Below are 24,022 nucleotides of genomic sequence, written 5' to 3'. Positions count from 1 at the left end.
CGTCTCCAGTTGTGCAGTCACAATTTGCGGTGTACTGCACCTGAGAACTCGTTTTCATTGACGAGTCGCGATTCTTGTTATTCTGATTCAATGGCAGGAAACATGGCGTGAACGTTACATTCCTGTGGCGATCGCTTTGAATATGGTGATTGATAGTGAAATTGAAACAATGCTATTTCCATATGAAAGCTGTTCAAGATCCCACTAAAATAATTCTCATTTGAATGCACCTGCCTGTTGGTTTGAGTACTTACGATAACACTGTCTTTTGGAAGAGCTGAGAGCATAAAAGTAGCTTGAATCTGAAGGAAGGCATGCTGCACAGGTGACGCACCGTTGACTGCGACAGTACCTTATGTTTGAACACTCTGTGACACAATCAGAAAGGGAAAAAATGTACAAAATACCTTGCTCATACTCTTCACAAAACGTCATAATTTAGACTTATCTTACACCACTTACCATTCCTGGCTCCGACAGTTCTCTCCCGTGTGTGCGATCCGCCAATCCAACAGCCGCATTGAAATTCAAGTGTTCTGTAATCTTCATAGATTTCAATCTATAACCACGGGAATAAACTATGTATACAGATATCACACGTCAGTGCCAGAGAATAACCAGTCTCAGGTTTCTGCCGAAAACATGTCATTCATGTTAAAAGAAAAACTAGTGACGATACGTATATCTTACCTGAAGCGCCTGTCATTCACATAGTTTCCATCAAAGGTTGGCGCCTGTTGCCAGCGCCACAGATAAGTTATTTGTGGTTTTCAAAATATCGTGTCTGACAGTAACATATATACTTGAACACTCAGTGTATAGACGTACATCATTCCGAAGACTGAAGATGTACATTGAACAGAACCAGTCATCAGATAGATATTCCATAAATTATAAACCACATATTTGTAAAGATGACGTTATACGTCAGGAAGTGTATTGCTTACAAACACACTGTTGAAAGAAGCGAAATTGCAATATTGATATATTTGGACCAAAACCCTTCAGGTGAGATGATAATCAATAAAATTATACATAACCATTTTTAGAGTAATTATGAAAAGTTGTTTCAGCCTCAAGCTTCCTACTTTATTTGAATCGGAACATGAATAGCATCACAGCTGTATTACATAATAAGGGACAGTGGGGTAGGCTGCTTGTCAAGACATGTTCTCTGAGTGTGGAACACTCGCTTCGATTCATGTTATGGGTCTGCAGACAGGCCTCCGTCATGATGTTGTTTGAACACACTGTACCTTATTAAGATGCCAGCCGGGAAAAGGCCCTTTGCTATCTGAGCGTATTCTGTGAAAAGTAAACTTAGCCTGCATTAAGTGTATCAATTACAATATGCTCATGAAATATAACAAGCAGGTATTAGCCCTTAAACCAAACTGATTAGTTGGTATTCTGCAATATCTTTAACATTGTTCAACACAACGATATCATTAACAGATTTCATCGGGTTAGTGTATTTTCAACATTGATAATAGACATTTTAAGACAGACCTCAGTTCGTAGAGTCGTCCTATATCCCCAACGTCCATATAAGTCCTATCAACATCATTTTTTTTCGAACGACCCAGAAAGTTTCTTTTCACTGCTCCATCCGGTCCGTCCATGCACACGCAAATACAAACCAGAGTTCGTGCCAGCGAGATGTTCGTTGCTTGTATAAACTGTTACTTTGAGACCTGTGAAATAATTGATAGAACTGGAACACATGTACGAATTTAAGAGGGGAATAGGTGGTCACACCTTTCAATCCCCATTCCTAGCCAACACACACCAACACCCACCAACACCCATCAACGCTTGCCAACACTTACCAGTATTGTCCAAATAGTGCTATCAGTTTGAACTCTCCAAACTAGTTTTAGTTGTAATTGTGAGGTTCTAGTTGTTTTACTGTCCTTCGTCGACAGGTTTTTTATAACATACATCTATTCCATTTCAATGTCAAATATTCTCGTCACGATATGGCTGAAATATTGCAGATGTGATCTTACATTTTAACTCACTCACTCAGTCAACAACACCAACCAGTTCTTATCAACTCTCTCCAATACTCACCAACTCTCTACAACACAGACTCTCTTCAACAGTCACCAACACTTACCAAAACCCACCATTTCTTATTAACTCGCTCCAACACTCACCAACTCTCTTCAACACTCGCCAACTCTCTACAACACCAAATCTCTTCACCACTCACCAACACTTAGCAAAACCCAACAGTTCTTATCAACTCTCTCCAACACTAACTAACTCACTCCAACACTCACCAACTCGCTCCAACACTCACCAACTCTCTTCAACACTCGCCAACTCTCTCAAACACCAAATCTCTTCACCACTCACCAACACTTACCAAAACCCAACAGTTCTTATCAACTCTCTCCAACACTAACTAACTCACTCCAACACTCTACAACTCTCTCCAACACTAACTAACTAGCTCCAACACTCACCAACTCTCTTCAACACTCGCCAACTCTCTACAACACCAAATCTCTTCACCACTCACCAACACTTTCCAAAACCCACCAGTTCTTATCTACTCTCTCACTATCTACTCTCTCCAACACTCACCAACTCTCTCCAACACTCACCAACTCTCTACCAACTCTTCTCTCACCAACACTCACCAAAACCTTAAACAGTTCTTATCAGCTCTCTCCAACACTAACTAACTCTCTCCAACACTCACCCAACTCTCTCCAACACTCACCAACTCTCTCTCAACACTCACCAACTCTCTCTCACTCAAAATCTCTTCACCACTCACCAACACTTACCAAAATCCAACAGTTCTTATCAACTCTCTCCAACACTAACTAACTCACTCCAACACTCTACAACTCTCTCCAACACTAACTAACTCGCTCCAACACTCACCAACTCTCTTCAACACTCGCCAACTCTCTCCAACACTCGTCAACTCTCTCCAACAATCACCCACACTCACCAACACTTACCAACGCTCTCCAACACTCACCAACTCTCTACAACACTCACCCACACTCACCAACCATTACCAGTTCTTGTTAACACTCTCCAACACTCACCAACTCTATTCAACACTCACCAACTCTCTCCAACACTCACCAACTCTCTTCAACACTCACCAACTCTCTTCAACACCCACCAACTCTCTCCAACACTCACCAACTCTCTCCAACACTCACCAACACACATCAACACTCACTAACACTCATCAACAGTCACCAACACACATCAACACAGACCAACACTCATCAACACTCACCAACACACATCAACGCTCACCAACACTCACAAACCCTCTTCAACACTCACAAACTCTCCCCAACACTCAATAACTCTCTCCAACACTCACCAACTCTCTCCAACACTCACCAACTCTCTTCAACACTCACTGACACACGTCAACGCTCACCAACACTCACCAACACTCATCAACACAGACCAACACTCACCATCACTGACCAACACTCACCAACACACATCAACACTCACCAACACACATCAACAGTCACCAACACAGATCAACACTCACCAACACTCACCAACACACATCAACACTCTCCAACACACATCAACACTCACCAACACACATCAACACTCACCAACGCAGATCAACACTCACCAACACACATCAACACTCACCAACACACATCAACACTCACCAACACACATCAACAGTGTTTGTAAGTGTTGTTGAGTGTTCTTCATTGTTGGTGAACCTGTTGGTCAGCCTGTTCTAATCACCTTCTCATCACCATTCCTCATTCAAGAACAGAATACGCCCCACGTTCAAGGAAATATATACAGTGACAATATTCTAGACATATTGTAGGACACGGACATTTATAAAAAGGCATGTCACTTATGGCTCATACACCTACCTCAGTTATAACTCACGGTCTCGCCTATCGTACTTGTCAAAGTGTATTTTCAATATACATTACTTATATATTCATCTATAGTCGTTTTGCTCGTTTTAATCGCACTGAATGTCAGCTTGGATATAATTACACATTACACAATTCAGCTGTTCAACATACTTCGTTTGACAGCTGCTCTAACCCTCCTCATGGTCCGTCCTGATTCCTGAACCGACTGTGCACAGGAGAAATACTGACTGTGTGACGAGTTTATGCTTGTCACTGTCACTCCAGCTGGTCGCCAGGCACAACCTGTATCCGGCTTAAGTTGAAACAAACAAATTAAGTCACAAAGTAAAAAACACAGAAAAGGCATTGTCTGCACGCAGACCATTTCAAGTGAAGAACAAGGTATTATTTGTTGTCCGAATTGATATAAACTTTAACTGGCTGACATAAGTTCTATTACCGCTCTTAAAAGCCATGTGTTAGATAGTGAATAACATCGATTTTTTGTACGAAAACTGCAGCGCTGTGAGATGAACCGACTAAAATGTTCAACAGGAAACATAGTTGGTTATAATTACCTCTAAAAATATCAGTTTGATGTTTCCTATTTGTGTTGTAATGTCATCTCCAGTTTTCCCAGGCATCCACAAAGCTGGGCCAAAGGGATGAAGACATATCCCAGATGCTGACCCTCTCTCTCCCTCAATGTACATACGCAGCAGCTGCAACAAAGATGATATTATTTCATTTGAGATAGTGTAAAACTGATATAACAGGACATGTCCTGCATGAAGTGTCCCCATTCCATAGTAAAAGCCCAACTCAATATTTATGCATAAACAAGCAACACTCACACTACAGCTTGGGTTATCATTACTTCCGGTCAGCACAAAAAATCTGTATCCTGTAAAGTCCTCGGGAAAAAGCTCAAGCTGTTTTTGGTTCTGCTTCTGCAAATTTAAATGTTCAAAAGTGCACGAAATTGGTATATATTATTACATTTATGTTATTAGTTACCACAAGAAACATATTTTGTAATCATAGCTTTCTGAAGTACGGGTTGTAAAACACGTGTATGTTAAGATTTCTTTCGCAACGTTATGTCTATCTTGAGTTTTTTCTGGACATATTCATGAAAACATTGAACCAAATGTGAATTTTTAATACTTACAATGTAGTCAGTGGGTGATACATTAGGCATTTCTTCACATTTGTATCTACCGGCGTCCGCAGCTTAATGAACAACAAAAACTAGTTAGACTGGCTTATTATTCAATGAATATTTATAAAAATTAATGCCTGCTCAGCTATATTACTATTGAACATAATAAATCACCCACAACATGAGAAACGTGATGTTTTATTATTGCCATCTAATCACCCAAACAAATATGAGTATACTTGGTATAGGCAATTGCTTGTTGATTGTTTGGAAATTGATTGCAAAACAATTGACTCGATAGAGTTAAGAAGGCAGTAGTAGTTGTTGTTGTTGTTGTTGTTGTTGTTAATGTTGTGGTTGTTGTTGTTAATGTTGTGGTTGTTGTTGAGTTTCTTGGTATTATTCTGAATTTGCTCAGGAATTGTTTACATGTTCAGGCAAAACTTAAAGCGTGTCGATCTTGATCATCGAGCCTTGTCGTGGGCGTTGCTAGACTACACCTTGGTCCTTCACAGCAAGTTTGCCTTTTACCCCGGGGCAAGCTGTTATGTTCAAACTCCTTATCTTGGATGTTATAATTCTTCGTGCAGAAGTTGTCACAATTGTATATCAGCACGTGCTTTAGCTTGTTCAGAGTAACCAACTACGAGACATTACTGAGAACATAAACATGTCTCACTTAGTATTTCACGTCTATAAATACTGGTGCAGATGGAGCACTGACGACAATCGCCTTATCAGATATTTACTCAACCTCTACTGTATATCTTATCTACTCAACCACTACTGCAACTATTTTTTGTATTGTGACTGTTGAGGAGTTACATGTGCTACAAAACTAACCCATAGCAAAGAGTTTCCTTATCGCTAGGGATTAAAGTTGTCTTTAGGTGAAATCTGTGTCTGTTTTGTGGATTATGTATCACATTATATAATTCTCGCTCAGATTTTCGGTAGATGAATTTGTAAACGTAAAACAGCAACAAATAAATTTTAGAACATTAAACTTAAAAAAACAACCAGGGTAAAGAGACTGACTTTAGATTCTTATGTAGAGATTATCCGTTATACCTCGATTAAATACTTTAACTATAACCGATTCATGTCTTAGCTGCACGATCCAGAAAACGTAATAAAACCACACGGATCTTACCAAACTGGCAACACTTGCCATGCCAGCCACTTTGGCATCCACACTTCCCTGCCAGGACTTCTCCTCCGTTGTAACAGAACATGTTGCAGCCCTGCTTCTCCAGAGGGCGACTGTCTAAACTACACCTGTGTTGACACTCTTCCCTAGGTTCATCAGGCTGACAGCAGAGGGTGATGTTCCTGGTCTGGTATCCTCCGCCACATGTCTCTGTACACACACCCCAGTCTCCTACATCCCAGTCACAATCAGAACAACCCAGTACATATACGGTGCCATATAAGAGCAAACACCATACACCTACACGCAACATTGTTCTGACTGAGAAGAATTTGCGGTACGTCTTTATCGACGTAATTTGAAGAGGTTCATTTACGACTGTTTGCTTTCTTTCGAACACCTTGGTTTTATTGCCTACATTCGGAGTATTAGAATACGTGCACCCAAGCTGCATGAGGGAGACCTGTAAATCATAGACACACCACTCTGTCAGGGCACACTGATAACCAAACAGGTCACCGCGCCTGGCCGACCTATCCTTAAAGTCGCTTCTGATGACAAGTATAGTATGCTAGGGATCATTTCTAAAACAGTAAGTGAGTTGGGTTTTACGTCGCTGTTAGCAATATTCCAGCAAGATCACGGTGGAGTTCACACATTCTTCCCTTTGGCGTGACGAGCGAACGCTTTAACCACAAAGCTACCCCATCGCCCCTTTTCTAAAATCAGAATCACTAATAGATTTCCAACAGAGTCGCCTCGCGGGGCCAGCCAGCGATTTTTACCCAAGGTAATGACATAAATCTATCACGACAATGATTTATGAACTCTTGGTTCTGAATTGTGTGTACAAGTGAACGATGTCAGCTCGGAACTAACTTTAATAACTGCTATAACACACACTAGCATTCTTAACTATGTCAATTGCAGACATTTGACAAACAAGCACTTTAATGCCACAATACACATTTTTGAATCACAAAGTGCAAACATGATGTTTACATATCATGACAAATTGATTCAAAATTATTACAATAGCAGTACAAAATGTAATGTCAGTATCAAACAATATAGCCGTGGTCATAGCAACAAACTCTGTGATAAAAATATTCACCAAGGAACAATGAGCAAGCTTCCAAATAGGCCTAAGCTGGTCGTGGTGAAGTGCGAGATGAACGAAGCCAATTCAGTGATGGATTAATAATGTTACAGATACTCTTTTTTTTTAATTTGAGCCAGCCTTTTCATTACGTAAGCATTATTTACGGGTAAACAAAAGCTGAACAATCATGTCTATCTTCACAGGTTCGGAACAATTTGCCATCTTACCATCTAGACACAAAAATTGGATGCACAACTTGGACATTAAGGCGAAAGGTAGGCATCCCCAAAGGCTCCACATATGCTCCATTCTAGGAGTCGGAAATTCTGCTCAGAAATACGTTATTTCTTGACGAATGTATGAATATGCGAAGGGTTTTGTTGCTTTTATTAATTGAACACAGTGACACAAGCTTGGAAGGTTCTCTATATAACTTTTATCCATCAAAACATTCAACTGAAGCATTATCAGATACAATTACAGCCAGGGTAATATGTGTATTGGATTGATTATTGGGCAATGTAACGTTTTATGATGTTGTTGGTATATTGGACCACACCTACCCACTTTAGATAAACTCGACAACGTACATATCTGATAACAAGGGTATGTGTATTTATTGCACAATCAATATCAAAAGAGTCTACACTATAATGCATAGTTCCAGAAATGAATCAATTTGAACATACCAAGGTTCAACATCTATCAATGCATGTCCCTTAATCAATGATAATGAAATGAAATTGGGTGTATGCACCAACTACATAAACATAGCCAAATAATATGTATATGCACCAAAAGTAGATACTCGTAAAGAAAGAATGTATGCTACGAGAATATGCACGTGAAAGGAATGTATTGTAATGGAATATTTTGCGAATATTATACGAATGACATAATATATAAATATTTCAAAGTGTACGAGTATACAGCGAAATATTAGGAAACCTCTACTATAATATCATTACTCGTTTCCATCACGCCCCAGTGTGGACCCGGGGTAGAATGTGTCCACAGCGCCCCATTGCTGATCGCAACCGAATTTGGCAACCTGTGTGCCGTGGGTTGCATCCCTGTGTCGGTGAAGGACTGTAGTCTGATGGTTGAGGGCACTGGTACCATGAATAGCGTTCCTTTGCCCAACATCCCACTTCAACCCTTACTTCATGGGCGGTAGAATGGGTCCGGTTCTATCAATCGGCTGGTAACGACGAGCCTTGTGCATGGTTAGCCCTTTTGCACATATTTTGTTATTTTGGTTTTGGCTATTTTGAATTATTAATTATAATTATTAATAGATTAAAATGCCTAGAGTCCTATGCCAGAGGGGGTGTCTCATGGGCCACTCTGGCAATATAAACCACTGAATTCTGTGTTTCCCTAGAATGATGTCGCGGGCGAACCAGCCTGACATTTCTTCTTTCAGACTGGCTTCCGCTGTAACACTGTCCGTGTTGACACTCTATGGCAATTGAGGAGCAGGGATGTTGAATACTTTTGATACACCATGTTTTTTGTCCATTTAATCTGGTGCATCAAAACACAAACGTAGACATGTATCTACACCACCAGATGAAGGATATCCTGACATAGTTGGATCGTGGCCGAGATTCATTGTGATCTCATCTACAGATGAAAATCCATTGAAACTGAACCCATTCGCTTTTCAAAGGACATTCAAAGTGTCGGGGTGTGTGTGTGTGTGTGTGTGTGTGCGTGCGTGCGTGCGTGCGTGTGTGTGTGTGATGGTCGTAAAACGTCTTCGGAACGGCTCATTGTTAGTGGAATGTGCATGGAGACAACAATCGGATAATCTGTTAAAATTAAAGCAGTTCGTAAATACACCCGTTGTTGTCTCGGTACACAGAACTTTGAACTCCTGCAGAGGTATAATCAGAGACAGGACTCATTGTCTTTCTGATATGAGTGAGGAGGACATCGCAGCTGAGTTGTAAAATCAAGGGGTGGTCGTTGCAAAGCGATTTACCAAAAACAAGATGGCAGTATTATTAAACTTAAATTATACTTACCTGTTTACATTTGCACTTTTGGTTCTTCCGAAGTGTATAAAAGACGGATATTTTAACATCGGTTTGGAGGTATTTGTACCAACTCCAGTCCGATGTTTTAAATGTCAAAACGGTATGTCCCCTTTGTGGAGGCGCTAACGAGCCCTCTGAGTGCATAAATAACATCAAGTGAGAACACTTGGCCTCATCCAAATCCTGCCCATTATATGATCGCGAAACAAGAATTCAAACAATCAAACACACACACTAACATCATTTCCTATGCTGAAGCGAAAGAGCTTGTTCCTCTCTCGCCTAAGACAGCTATATTGTTATCAGATGCAATGTCCTCTCGTACCATTGCCTCCAGACCTTCCCTGACTTCAACAGCCTGTCAAACATCACTATCTTGGATTCATGAAAAATCATTACAAATGATCATACTCAGATCTCTCCATCTCCGTCAAATAGATCGTCTTCAACTTCCAAGACTCAACGTGTAGCATCACAACTTTCATTAGATCCGAACCAGAATCTGTGCAGGAATCAACACAAGGGCAATCAAATTTATCCCAAAAAATGGGAAAAAAGAGAAAAATCAATCAAAAAAGAGGACCCGAACCCTCCAGCATTTGGAGGTGCCTTCCTCTCAGTCACCTCCTGTAAAGGTTCAAAATTAGTTTGAACCTTTGGAGATGGAGGTCAATGCTTCGCTCCCTAGCCATAAGAGAAGCCCCCACTCCAATGTACGATCTCTCTTTGAGTCTCCATGAACTGCTCAAATAACATTGTTCTGTGGAATTGGAAAGGACTAAGGAACAATCATAATGATTTACAGTTACTGATCCAAGATTCAAAGCCATCTGCATTTTGTTTACAGCAAACCTATCTTAACATACAGATCAATTTGACGTAAAACAAGATAATTCATATACCTTCTTTTCTCCACTAGGGCCTAGACTGACTGAGTTTGGTTTTACGCCGCTTTTAGCAATATTCCAGCAACATCACGGCGGGGGACACAAGAAATGGGCTTCACACATTGTACCCATGTGGGGATTCGAACCCGGGTCTTCGGCGTGACGAGCCAACGCTTTAACCATTAGGCTACCCCGACGCCCCTCTAGGGCCTAGAACTACTGGGGGTTCTTCCGTTTTGGTGAGACAGGGTGTTATACATAGCCCTGTTCTCCTAAATACATGTCTTTAAGCTGTCCCTGTCAGACTGACTCTAAACATTGTTTTCACATCATGCTTACTGTATGTACCACCATCTTCTCTTCACCAAACTGATCTTCAGATCCTCTATGACCAGCTTCCCAAGCCATGTATCATTATGGGTGACTTGAACGGTCATAATCCACCTTGGGGTAGTTCTGATACGAATAGAAATGGGAAGATACCAGAAGATTATATTTCTAACAACGACGATCTGTGTACATGTAAATTCAATGATAACTCGAAAACATCCTTACATCCTGGTACAGGTACATACTTGCCTGGATTTATTTCTCACTTATATAGATCTGTTAAATGAATTTGAATGGTCGGTCCACAGTAACCTGTGTGGCAGTGATCATTTTCCAACCATTCTTCAAACAATAACTCCGGGTGATGTTCCTCCATCAAGGTGAAACTTCAACAAAGCTAACTGGCATTTGTTCAAGTACGGAAGGCTTAAATCCTGATCGATTTATTGATGTTCCTGATTCAGTACAATTATTCTCTGATGAACTAAACAAAATAGCCGATGAATGTATTCCTAAGTCCACTGCAAATCCACATATACGTAAACCATGGTTTAATAATGAATGCAAACGAGGCTGGATGGCACGGAAAAAAGCCGAACACTATTTCCGTCGCCACCCAATGGTGCATAATTTAAATAAATATAAAAGTTTAAATGCTAAAGCACGGCGCACATTTAAGCAAAATACATGTAAGCACCAGGCAAGGCAAAATATGTTTCAAAAATAAATTCACCGACGCCGATGTCCAAGGTATGGAACATGATCCAGAGAATGAAAGGTAAGGGTACCAAATCAAGCATACATAATCTCAAAACTGGGGGTCAATTGTTAACAGATAAATCTGATATCACAAACAAACTTGGGAAACGCTGGAAAAACAGTTTTCCTCGTCTATGTTCCTCAATTGCAAAAATACTAAAAACAGTAGGAAAGGAACAAAATTATCATTCGTATAATGGGGAAGATTATAATGAAGTCGTTTCTATTCATGAGCTTTATACTGCTCTTGAACAAGCTCACGATACTGCTACAGGAGCTGATATTGCTTTTGAAGAAGCTCACGATACTGCTACAGGAGCTGATAACATTCATTATCAACTCGTGAAACACTTACCTGAATCCTGTTTAGAGACACTATAGAATATTTTTATGGCATTTGGGCATCTCGTAAATATCGTTCATCCTGGCGTGATGCCATTGTTGTACCCATACGTAAACCTGGACGTGATCATACCGATCCCTTTAATCATAGGCCCATTTCCTTGACTAGCTGCGTTTGAAAAGCCATGGAACGCATGGTCAATAACAGATTAACTTGGTACTTAGAGTCAAATATTTTAATCACAAATATTCAATGTGGTTTTCGTAAAATCGCAGTACCATTGACCATTTAGTTCGATTGGAGTCATTCGTAAATAATGCTATTCTTAGCAAGCAATATGCAGTGTCATTCTTTTTCGATTTAGGAAAGGCTTAAGACACGAAATGCAAGCACGGCATTTTATAAGATTTCATGATTGTGATTTACGGGGCCGTTTGCCTCAGTTTATATCCGAATTTTCAACTTACGGGCAATTTCAAGTACGCGTCGGTTCTACCCTGTCTGATCATTATAATCAAGATGTCCCACAAGGCAGTATTTTGTCTGTCACAATGTTTAGTATTAAGATCAACAGTTTATCAAAGGTTTTAATGATTCAATCGATGGATCACTTTCTGTGGATGTTTTTTTAATATTTCTTGTCGCGGTAAAAATATGCATAGTATTGAACAGCAACTGCAGTTCTGTTTAAATAAAATAAATAAATGGTGTCTTGAAAACCGCTTTACATTTTCTAATCCAAAAACTATTTTTATATACTTCTGTAGAAAAAATAAGTCGCATATGGACCCAGAAATATTTATAAATGGCACTCCCATCACAGTTGTCAGGGGACCAAGTTCTTGGGGTCTAATTTTAGACTCCCATTTAGCTTTTCTTCCACATATCAAATATCTCAACAACAAATGCGTGAAGGCACTTGACTTGTTAAAAGTCGTTTCCAATTCTAAGTGGGGAGGGGATCAAGCTACCCTCCTACACCTATATCGATCATTGGTCCGTTTCAAACTTGATTATTACTCCATCGTATATAGTGGAGTCTGCAAAAGCAACCTGAAACGTTTAAATTCTGTCCACCACCAAGGTCTAAGACTTTGTCTTGGATCTTTTTAAAACTTCACCTATTGACAGTCTCTGCGTCAAGGCAGATGGGTCATCTCTTACATAACGCCGTGTAAAATTATCTATACAATATTTTTAAAAACTGTATTCTTACGAATCTAATCCTGCATATAACTGTGCCTTGAATCCCCTTTATGAGGATTTATACAACAAGAAATCTTCTCTTGGTCCGCCTCAACAGCTAAGAATTAAACCATTCATTTCTGAATATATCTACTTTCCGGCTTCTTTCTCCTTGGCAATTGGTTAGGCCACAAGTCGACCTAACATTAACCACATTTTAAAAATCAGAAACTAATGAATTACAATATAAACAAGAATTTAATCAATTAAAAAATAAATATAATACATACAAATCCTTATTTAAAGATGGGTCCAGGGATGATGGCGTAGTGACTTCTGCCACTGTCATTGGATCCAGGGGCTCCTTTCACGAAGCATCCTTTACTAAGGTTAACCTTAGCTCCCATTCTTTAACATTGCACTGAGGTTAGCTTAGTGACTTACGATCATGTTAGTGCTTTGTGAAAGGAGGCCAAGAACAATATCTTCCAGATTACCAGATCACAGCTCCGCTTTCACAGCTGAAGAAAACACTATATTAACGGCTCCTAAATATATTCAAAGACACCCTAAACTTAAACAATACATAAACTTTTCTGACTCTTTCGTGTCTTCAGGCTATTAAAAACTTATGTTAAACATCCACTTTTAATTGAAATTATTGAATTATATAATGAACTGGCCAATGCGACATCGTTTTTGTTGGTTACCCAGCGATGTTGGCACTTCTGGTAACTTAATGGCCGTCTGTGCTGCTAAAGCAGCACTCAACAAAACTGTAACACCACGTCTTCTTCCATACTCTGATTACAAAGCTATCATTAGAACTGATTTCCTTGGGTTGTCAGTCCAGATTGGAGGAGGTTATTATGCGACGATGTCGCATTGGCCATACTAGATATACTCATGAGTATTTTTTAAAAGGCGAAGGTCCTCCGTTTTGCATCCCTTGTGATGAGAGAATCATGGCCAGGCATGTCCTGCTTAGCTGTGTTGATTTTTCCATAACAAGTATTTCAACTATTAAGGATCATTTTACAGATCTTAAAATTCATGTAATCTTTGACTTTTCAAAAGAAATAGAACTGTTAGATAAAATTTGTAAATAGATAAGCATTTAATTATTGGTAGTTTAAATGAACAGCTGAGATTGTGGGTGGCTATACCTATATCCTCACAGGGGGTTGAAGTATTGGAAAATTATTGCCCTCCTGTGGGGGGTCCTAAAACATTCAAAGCCAATTAAGCTTACCAAATATTTAAACGTAGCATCTTCGTGTTTTAAAACTAACGACAATCACCAACAGCTGAAGGGATTATGTAAATCCAGCTAGGGTCCATGCAGTTAGCAAATGTACTGTACGTCCTCATGGTCCCTAGTATGGTGATCCACTTTCAGTTGCTGGTGACCTATGGCCTGTCTTTTCATATTGTATTGTCCTGATTAACATCAAATTTTAGAGATAGATGCTAGTTTCAATTCTTGTTTCTGTGATATCCTAGTCGGTTTTACTGTCCTTCATCGACAGTTTTGTTTTTCAATGTAACTATATTAATTATGCATTTATAACTAGTTTTAGTCACGATATGGCTGAAATACTGCCGATGTGACTATAAACATAAACTCACTCACTCACGTCATGCTCCTTATAGTTCTTGATGTTTCGTGAGAAGGAACGATGACAACTGTATTATGAGTGAGTGAATATGGTTTTACGGTATTAAAGTTGGTGTTAGAAATATTCCAGCAATATCACTGCAGTGGACAATTTCGGGAATCGAATCCATAACGAGCACTTGGCTACCCCAACGTCCGAAAATGTTACCGACAAATCATAATGAACAGCGGTGCACACGTACACCCAGTCTTCACTCCTCCCAGGTACAGATTCAGTCATCATTTTGAAATTACAAATATTACAACTGACCTCAACAATATCTATATTTATTCGCTTTTTATTTGATCCTCACCGCTGTATAACACTGTAAACCTATTCCTGTGCTTACACCTCCCCCAAATTAACCACTCCCAGTTTGTCTACATCCACCACAGTTCAGGAAATCATTTATACTCAATGCACGATAACCTTAAAGCCGATGTTCCAGATCTTGTACTTGGGTCAGTATCAGTCATAGGGTCTTGCAAGTTCCGATTTTTGGGAAATGCAAGATAGCTCCAACTCTCAACGTTGAATGAACAGTGACCAACACGATGCCCGATGCTATTCCTTGATTTGACTTGGTCTACATATTATGTGTTTGTTCAGGCGAACAACTGACTTGCCTTTGCATAAGGTTTGTTGTAACAAGAGCCATCCGTGGGTAAGATCAGTCCTTTACCTGGTGCCATCACTCTACCATGCTAATTTCTCAAGCTTATAATATGGCAAATATTTTCCCTAACGAATCGTGTCCACTGCTAACATAAGTAAATTCACACTTGGCTTTCTTTCGAAGAAGTAATACTATATACAGCAGAATATTTGGACAGACAGTGGACAGTTACTGTTTCAGCTGTGGTATTTGTGTTCACGGCAATGCCAAAATGAATACAACATTTATTTGAGTCAATAGTGCAACGCGATCACTGTTTAATATACAACAAATGCATGCATCAATGAACGTCTTAATCAACACTACATGGCAGTATCAGACTCTGTTTGTCCTTACCAACTGACGTCAACAGTAATGCAAGAACACGCTACTACTGAATGATGGTTTAACATGAATATCCACACTGATCTAAAAATGATTGTAAAAATGTACGAAAGTTTTGTACAACTCAAAATATGCATCATTATTATAAACAGCTTAGGCTTTGCATGTCACGTTGCAGAATACAGTGTGGTAACACGTAATTAAAACATCAATTATAAGTAAATGTTTAATTTTGCATGATGAAAAACACTGCTATATTAATATAAAATATCCTTAAAGAGAGAAAACGCCATTCCATATATGTTTCATAAAGCTGGTGTATACTTTACATATATGTGTTTAATACATCCATGTGTGGCCATGTTAAAGTTCTATTTCTTGCTGATAGTGAGCACTATAACCACACGGGTCTGTTGCGGTCACAGCTGCAAATAAAGATTCTGGTATGGAATGGGAGGAGATCATGGTCAGGTTTGTTTCAGCTCTTTTCGTGAGAACCCCCTCCAAGATGTCTGCTCCTCCAACCACTGTTCCAATGTGAAGCTCATATTGCAGATCCTTCCAAGGAGAGACAAACAGCCCGTCCCAGTTTAGTAAGATGTGCCTTCCTTTCCGAGACACAGCTATCGCAGCTGATCCTATAAATTTGAATTAGGTATCATATTTTATGAGTGAGTGAGTGAATGGGGTTTAACACATCGCTGAGCACATGTACCGTGACATTGGGATTCACGAATCATCTATCTATCCATGTGGGATATGAAAAGTCTCAAGATAGCAGTGATGTATTCCTATCTTTTTAGTCCGTAATACACATACCAAGTTCAATAATTATTGAATTAATTGCAAGTACAAACGTGTTTATCTTTAAAGACAATTACAATGCTGAATGTTAAATAAGCTGAATAACAACAGAAAACTTTAACCTGTTATTGTCGGAGGATTGCCATGGGTGGTAAGGTTAAAAAGAGTTGTTTCCCTTTGTGTCCCAAGCACGTTGTCTTGAGATACTGCCACTGGGTAAGAGGCCGGATTCTTGAGGTGCAGCCCACAGAACGAGGCGAACTCATAGTCGGTGTCTACACTGGTCTGATACGTGCCGGACTCATCTGTTACCTTAATCTGAAGTTTAGAGTCAACATGTACACGTCATTGCTGACAACTCGGTGGTCTTAGAGTAAATGATTTCAACTTAAATGACATGTGTCAGATTCCTGTCACACACTAATAGATGCAAGACAGTTAAACTTACCACGGTTGACTGGAGAAGATTCCGGGCCCACTGCATCCGAACTGTGTTGTTTTTAAGGCATTGACCACGTTGATGGAAGTACATGACGTTGTCCTCCATGATGACCGCCATTGTAGGCTTCAGTTGGCCATGTGTCAGAGTTACGCCATCGGAGACGGCTGACGACATCAAACCCACGTTGTTGATACAACGAACCGTTGAGAATATCTTCAGAGGAAGGCTAATATTGACGTTTGTGATGTCAAAGTTAGCAGTTGTTTGATTTCGGAGAACCAAATCAAACATCTTGAGGTCACTTTTACCTTGAGTCGTGCCTGGACAGAACACTTACTTTTCAGAATGTCTTTAATGCATGTATTAAACAATCCACAATCAAACGTTTTATCAGAAACAAATCGCTGTAGCAATACACGTTTACTTAATCTAAAAAAGACGAATGTGAAGCAATGAATGAAATAATACAACAGGTGAAACACTACTGCCGCACATGTAGTTGATAATGTGTGTGTGTGTGTGTGTGTGTGTGTGTGTGTGTGTGTGTGTGTGTGTGTGTGTGTGTGTGTGTGTGTGTGTGTGTGTGTGTGTGTGTGTGTGTGTGTGTGTGTGTGCTGAGACCAGGTTGTATTAAGAGGCATGGTGTTGTTATATGAGGTTTTTCATATCATTCATGTGATGAACCGAATAAGGTTGATTAAATTCAACCCGGAACAAGGAGTCCCCATGTATTGGTCTTCATCAACCCATGCTTCTGGACTATGATACCAATGACTAGAATGTCTGGTCCAGACTCCAAACATTTACAGAGTTCGATCATACAACTCGAAGTTTACTGAATTGGGTGTTAAATAACAACCAAACACCAAATTGACAAAGGGCACCTGTTAGACTTGTGTTTGTGTATATTTAGTCAGCGATGTTCCATCAATGGACTCGTGTGACAAGTATCTCTTCACAGAGGGCTATCTTCCTCAAGTACAACGAAGCTCAATGAACAATACAGATGACAACCGTTAACAAAACAACTTAGGGAATATTTACAATACCACGTCAGCTATTGAGGACACGTCAGTAACTGCTGTTGTTTTGGGGATATCATATATACCTATTGCCCAGGTACAGTGCAGAATTCTCGACTCAGCATCCTCGACTGCCCAGTTGACGTACACAACGCCCAAAGTCTGGTAGTCAATGTCCATTCCTAAACGAATAATACATTATCCTTAATGTTCAACACAGTTTTCAGCTGCAAATTACGTTATAAGGGACATTTTTAACTCTATATATGCAATCGTACGACCGCTTAAAAAATATGTCTCGTTTATCTCTGATGTATTATGTGTATATTTTAAAAGTATACTACAACCAAAAGTATGGGAACGCCCTAAAAGTCTGTCTTCCACATGCACAAGGTTGATGGGTTTGGGGGTTGGAATCAAACATGGTGCTGGTGTGTTTCAAAACCTTTGTTTTTTCGTTGTTTTTGGCAATGTTTCATTTCACTCAAACTCAACGAATATTGAATCACTTGCTTCACTGCATATTCCAACATGTCGTTTAAAGGGTCAATTATGCACACAACAAGTTGCATTTACCTTAGAGTATAAAATGACCTCACCACGTTTAAGTTTATATATGACCATTAAATATTTTGGAGTGTTCCCATAGTTTTTGTTTGTAGTATAGTTTGACAGAACCACAAGTATTTCACTTTACCGTATCCATCATTGATGTGAGAGAACACCGGCGGGGGTCATGTCGATAGTGATGGGCTCAGGGCGGGAGACGGTTGTGAGACCAGCAGCATTCCTGGCAGTGATGGTCAGGAACAGTTTCTGTTTGTGGGACAGTCTCAGACCGGACAGAGTTCCATGTGCGTGTCGACCAACACTCTTAAAGCCCTGCACCTGAGTTCCTCCGGGGACAGTACCTTTCAGAAAGATCTTATTGGCATTACACTAATTTGAGTCTAAGTATCGCTAAGATTACATCAGTGTCACATGAACAAAGGTGAGATGCTTGTAAACTGAAATCTGCCTGAATATTCATTGGATGTTATAATAAGGTGATGACACCAGGTGTCAGTGATATTCCCAGGCATGTTCTGCACATTTAACTACCAGTTCTACATGTAACTAGTAACAATACACCAATTAATCACGACACGGTAAAACTATAGTTCTTAGAATTTTATCTTTCTACACTTCTCGGCCGCCATATAGCTGGAATATTGTTGAGGGCGGCGTTCTCGAATCACATACATACATACACACACACAAACACACACACACAAGGGGTTAAGCGAACAAGATATAGACTTATATGACATTTGTTTCTGCAAAACGCACCCGCAGCCATTGTGTATTCTACAAGTGGAGACTCTCCATCATGAAAGTGCCAAGATACATGGACTGATGACCAGTGTTTCCGGAAGACAGCTTGAATCTTGATGTTACTTTCTGTTTCCAGAGTATCTGCATTCCCTACATGATCCACTCTTTGCAACAACACGTGATCCAGGGCCATTTCCATGCTGATTGAAGACGTCCCAATCTTCAGCGGTGTTGTGGCGTTCTGTGCCAGGAAACTGAAGCTATACTGGCTCCACAGAATGACTCGTCCATCTGTACCATAACACGAGTCTACACATAGGTGTGGATCGAGGCTGAAGGTAAAGACGTCATTCCCAAACGATATGAAACCTTCTACTACTTTCTGGTTGACAGTAATGTCCAAAGGATACCCAACATGGATGGTGGCTTTATATCTTCTGCCAACGTCAAGGTTCATGACATTCTGCTGTATGCTGCCTCGTACATAAACTATTGTTATCCCGTGTGTGGCATGGTGACCACCAGGTGTCAGTAGCTTGATGCAGGAGTGCCTCCCAGCCTTCCATGAAGGTAGTTCAGGATGACAGTCAGTGGATTGGCTAGTGCTTTCCTCAAAGGAGGGATTGGACACCAGATTTTCCCCTAGATAGGCAATGTCCTTAACTTCAGGTGGCGATGAATCAATGATGACCCCATCTGATACAACCACTGTAGATGTGTGGCCAACAACGTCTACTGCATAAACCTTCGTCCATATTTGTATTCCTGTAAATAATAACCAAAAAGGTCATAACCACAGTGATATTTTCCAAAATTGGTCATAGCATAGCATAGACAACAAGTCAAAAAATGTCTGCTTTAAAGTGAAGTTGGGAAGTGCATTTGAAAGGCATCAAATGTTATATTAAGTTTAAAGGAACTGTTTGAGAGGCATTCTAGACGTTGAAAGTAAGTGAGTTTAGTTTTACGCAGCACTATTCCAGCTATATGGCGTGGTTTGTAAATAATCGAGTCTGGACCAGACAATTCAGTAATCAACAACATGAGCATCGATCTGTGCAATTCGGAACCGATGACATGTGTCAACCAAGTGAGCAAGTCTGACCACCCGATCCCGTTAATCGCCTCTTACGACAAGCATGTGGTACTGAAGATCAATATTCTAACCCGGACCTTCACCGGTGACAAGTCTTTATGGATGATCAACTTCTTTATTGTATAATATCGACGTGTCGGTATGGATGATTATACTGTTTTCAAGTATCCATACCGAGACGTCGCTATTATACAATAAAGAAGTTGATCATCTATTAAGACTTGTGATTCCTAAGTTTAAAGGACTGGCATTCGGGTCAAATGTATGTGCACTAAAATGCAGAAGTAGTTAACGTCGGCATTATCTTTAAATATGACTAATTATGTCAGTTACGAAATGTTTAAGTTACACATGTAAAAATATTTGCATTTGCCGTATTTCCTATAGAATACTAGCCAACTTCCTCTTTGTGTCACCAATATTCCATTTCAGAACATCTGAGGATGGGTTTTTCAAAGATATCAAAGAGCGTCATACGACTCCTGAAAATTTGCACTATTAAAAGCTTTCTGATGCAATTTCTTATTTTGACTTGAACCATACATTCCCGGTCACAAACATTCGACACGAAATTTTACTATTACTATATCGAAGTTTAGAACGTGCACATGGTGGATTCCGCTCGACATGTTTCTGTGTTCCAAAAGTTCCGACTGAATGATATATATACACGATAACTACATGGCTGACAGAATTGACCACCAAGTTGCATTTGGTGATAAAGTCTTACAATGTTTGCAGTTTTGTTCTATGAATGAATATATAATGAAATTGCTTTAAATGCACAATGTTTTTGTATCGTGTAACTCATGTCCAAGGTTAAGCTGTATTATCCTTGCAAAAACAATCCGATCAAATATTTATGTTCCTACCATCAACAAGTGGTGACTCCAGGCGTGCCCTTGCTGATGTGTGTAGCCCCACATCCTGCCAATCCACGATGCTGCATCCAGATGTATCATTAGTTGAACCAACACACCAGAAATACTTGCTGATTGTGGAATCCTTGTCAGCAAACCCAAACCAGGAGGCAGATACCCGTGTCTGGTAGGACTGGTAGTCAACATCACCGGACCCTGGACAGTGACAGGAAATATGTTGACCGACTTAATATGACATGCAACTTACAATTTACATTCTGTATATATTCATGGCTGAATGTAACTGAAATCCTATGCCTACCGTCTCCATCTTCTACAGTCCCTGCTACTGGTGCCGTGACATCAATCTGCACCCCATCTGAGAATGCCCAGGCAACCAGTCCTGCTTTGTTATATGCAAGGATATTGGAGTAGTACATTGTTCCCGATTCCAGAGACAACCCAGACACTGTACAGTTCGTGGCAGTCATGTCAGACGACGCATGTATGCTGTAACCTGAAACAGGCCCAGTTAGATTTTATTTCTGAGAATTCAGATTTATGTGACAGAACTCAAACAAATACTTCGTTTGTCCTGAGCTACCATGGTTTGGAGACATACCGCCAGGTGAAGTACTTGTGTAAGCCCTGTATTTCAGGAGTCCTGTCTGTGTGTCCATCAGTACATTCTTCCAGCTCAGGTATATCCTATCTACGCGATGTTGGTAGTCGATGTCTTTCCTGTCTCCAGATTCCATGTGTTCTTTCACCTATGAAACAAATCATTGGATACACATTGGATACCATTCAGAAAGTGGTCAAAGATAACAAATGTTACATTTGGAATGACACTTTCTCAGCAAAATACTGATTCTAGGTTATATGTTAGGTTGTGTCCCATTCGGGTTCGAATTCACACTCTCGGAGTCAGGCATCTTATCGCCAGGACACATGGTTCGCTACTTATCCCAATAAGCCATCGAACAACTGGTAGTCCAAATGACGCACTGTGTGTACCCCTCTGAAAAGTGTAAATTGTCGGAAGGACTCAACAGCACTTCCATCTAAACTTTACTGAGAAAACGTAATCCTAATCATAGCATGTTACAAGAAAACCATTGAATGGTGACTTCGAAGCAAAATAGTTCTATCCTCTTGGCGCATTGTAATCGAATGTTGACTTTTGTTAATCAAAAGTCCGATCATGTTAATTTATATGTGGATAATCATGTCATTATGTACTTGATACGTGTTCTCTGGTTCACACGGGATTGAATTTGCATGGATTCCGAAAGTGTATTCCGCAAGTCACCCACCGCTATTCCTTGCAGTGAAGTTGTTCTTGGTGCTGATATATCAATGATGACGCCATCGGATTTGTAGATGTTGTATGTGTTCTCGTCATACCATGTCCGCACAAATACACTGTAGCTGAGTCTTGGTGTCAGCTCACGCCCTGTGAACATTCCAATACAAACCTCACAACTAAGATTACATGTGAGGATAGACAAACTGTATAGATAACAACTTCTTTCATTTTGCGAGTATGACGTTTCGATACAGATTCTTGTACCGTTGTCAGCTCATATATGTGAACATTCCGATACACACTTCACCACAAAGATAACATGCGGGACGTTCAGAAAATAGATATTACAATCAAATGAACGTGGATCAACATAAAACGATCTACCCACGTACCTTTGGGTAGAGTTATGACTGCAGACATTAAAGGTCCTGCATCAAACCACACTCGTTCGATACTTTCCGTATATATTCCTGTCGGGTATGTCCCACTTGAATGTCCGGCACTGAACTCGTACCTGCAAAGAACATTGTTGGCCTTTATCTTTGTTAGATATAATATTAGTGAAGGATGTGGCAGAATTCAAGAAGACGGTGTAACTGACCTCACGGGTTGTGTGGACTTTGTGTTGGTTACCGTCCATGATGCTGCAAGGAATGAGTCAAAGGGAGAGAAGTCCACGTCATTCCCCAACACAGGAGATTCAAGGGATTTCAGATCAGTGGTGTCTATGACTGTCAGTGAAGAATTCCCCATGCCTGGAAAAACGTAATGAAATGGGCATGGTCTCTCAGTGTTTTAAATTGTAATATTGTGCGACACAAAATTAGGATATGGTGTTTTGTTAGTTTCACTTTGATATAGGTCTGATCGCCCTTACACTATATAAGCATACCATTGTCCAAAATTCTGCACCCTTGACTACTGCCACATGTCCTGTCCTGGGCAGCACAGACACAGTGTCCCTCACAGTTGTAGGAGCTGCAACGTCTCACCAACTCTAGCTCGCCTCCTTCTCCCAGAACCAGCTCGGAATGGAGGGGGCTGCTCTTGAGGCCCACCTGCATAACCAAACGAACTGAACAACAAAGGAAGGAAGGAAATGTAAATGACATCTGACAACAAGGAAAGTCATCTTGTACTTACACCGTTTACTGCCCACATGGTGACGAATACAGAAGATGTAGAAGACAAGTCTTTGGTGCTGATGTTGAATGTTTGCACAATTCCCTCATCCTCCAGGTCCTCTCCACTGATGTTGTAGTAAACCTTCACCAGCGGGTCCTGGATATCGTGCACAATAAACACATTCAGATAAACCATACCGTTAATATCCTTCAACACATATATTCCATGGAGATATTTCACAGTACATCTTGTACATTATGATATGACATATGAAATCGAAATCAGATCCACTGAACCCTGAACTATCTACATTGAAAACTTCCGGACGGTGCAATTCATGATACAATTTCACAAATGACGAAACCTGTGCTAAGTCGGCAGCAAATGGTCTGGAGCCCACTGTAATTATGTAATGATCTATGCCAGAGTGTAGATCAGCAAACCCAAGCCAAGCAAGGCTAAGACTGGTTCTTGTCCAAGTCATCCAACCGGACTGAGTCCTTGACAATTTGGCAGCATGGTCCGTTTGTACAGCAAGAACCCCTGCAAAGGTGGGC

General features: G+C 40.2%; 1 protein-coding gene across 1 annotated transcript; it reads right to left on the bottom strand.

The window, feature by feature from the left end:
• Nucleotides 1–18,466: 18,466 nt before the first annotated feature.
• On the bottom strand, nt 18,467–23,660 carry LOC124279319. Its single transcript, XM_046715131.1, has 10 exons — nt 23,484–23,660; nt 23,233–23,398; nt 22,942–23,095; nt 22,733–22,854; nt 22,348–22,487; nt 21,654–21,801; nt 21,354–21,548; nt 21,044–21,247; nt 19,091–19,840; nt 18,467–18,672 (listed from the first exon to the last, which is right to left on the bottom strand). The coding sequence occupies exons 1-10, from the start codon at nt 23,658–23,660 to the stop codon at nt 18,467–18,469; spliced, it is 2,262 nt and encodes a 753-aa protein (XP_046571087.1).
• Between the last annotated feature and the right edge of the window lie 362 nt (nt 23,661–24,022).

This window comes from Haliotis rubra, unplaced genomic scaffold (assembly GCF_003918875.1).
Source record: "Haliotis rubra isolate DU_JTF1 unplaced genomic scaffold, ASM391887v1 Scf25, whole genome shotgun sequence".
NCBI classification, from domain to species: Eukaryota; Metazoa; Mollusca; class Gastropoda; order Lepetellida; family Haliotidae; genus Haliotis; species Haliotis rubra.
Note: the sequence above shows the minus strand (reverse complement) of the source record. Positions and strands in the feature narration are given on the sequence as shown.

Excerpts from the sequence above, each read along its gene's own strand:
- LOC124279319 (XM_046715131.1), bottom strand. The coding sequence starts at position 23,660 with ATGGTTTATCTGAATGTGTTTATTGTGCACGATATCCAGGACCCGCTG. Across the intron at positions 22,488-22,732 it reads AGTCATAACTCTACCCAAAG|GGCGTGAGCTGACACCAAGA; the intron begins GTACGTGGGTAG and ends GAATGTTCACAG. Across the intron at positions 19,841-21,043 it reads GGAGTCACCACTTGTTGATG|GAATACAAATATGGACGAAG; the intron begins GTAGGAACATAA and ends TATTATTTACAG.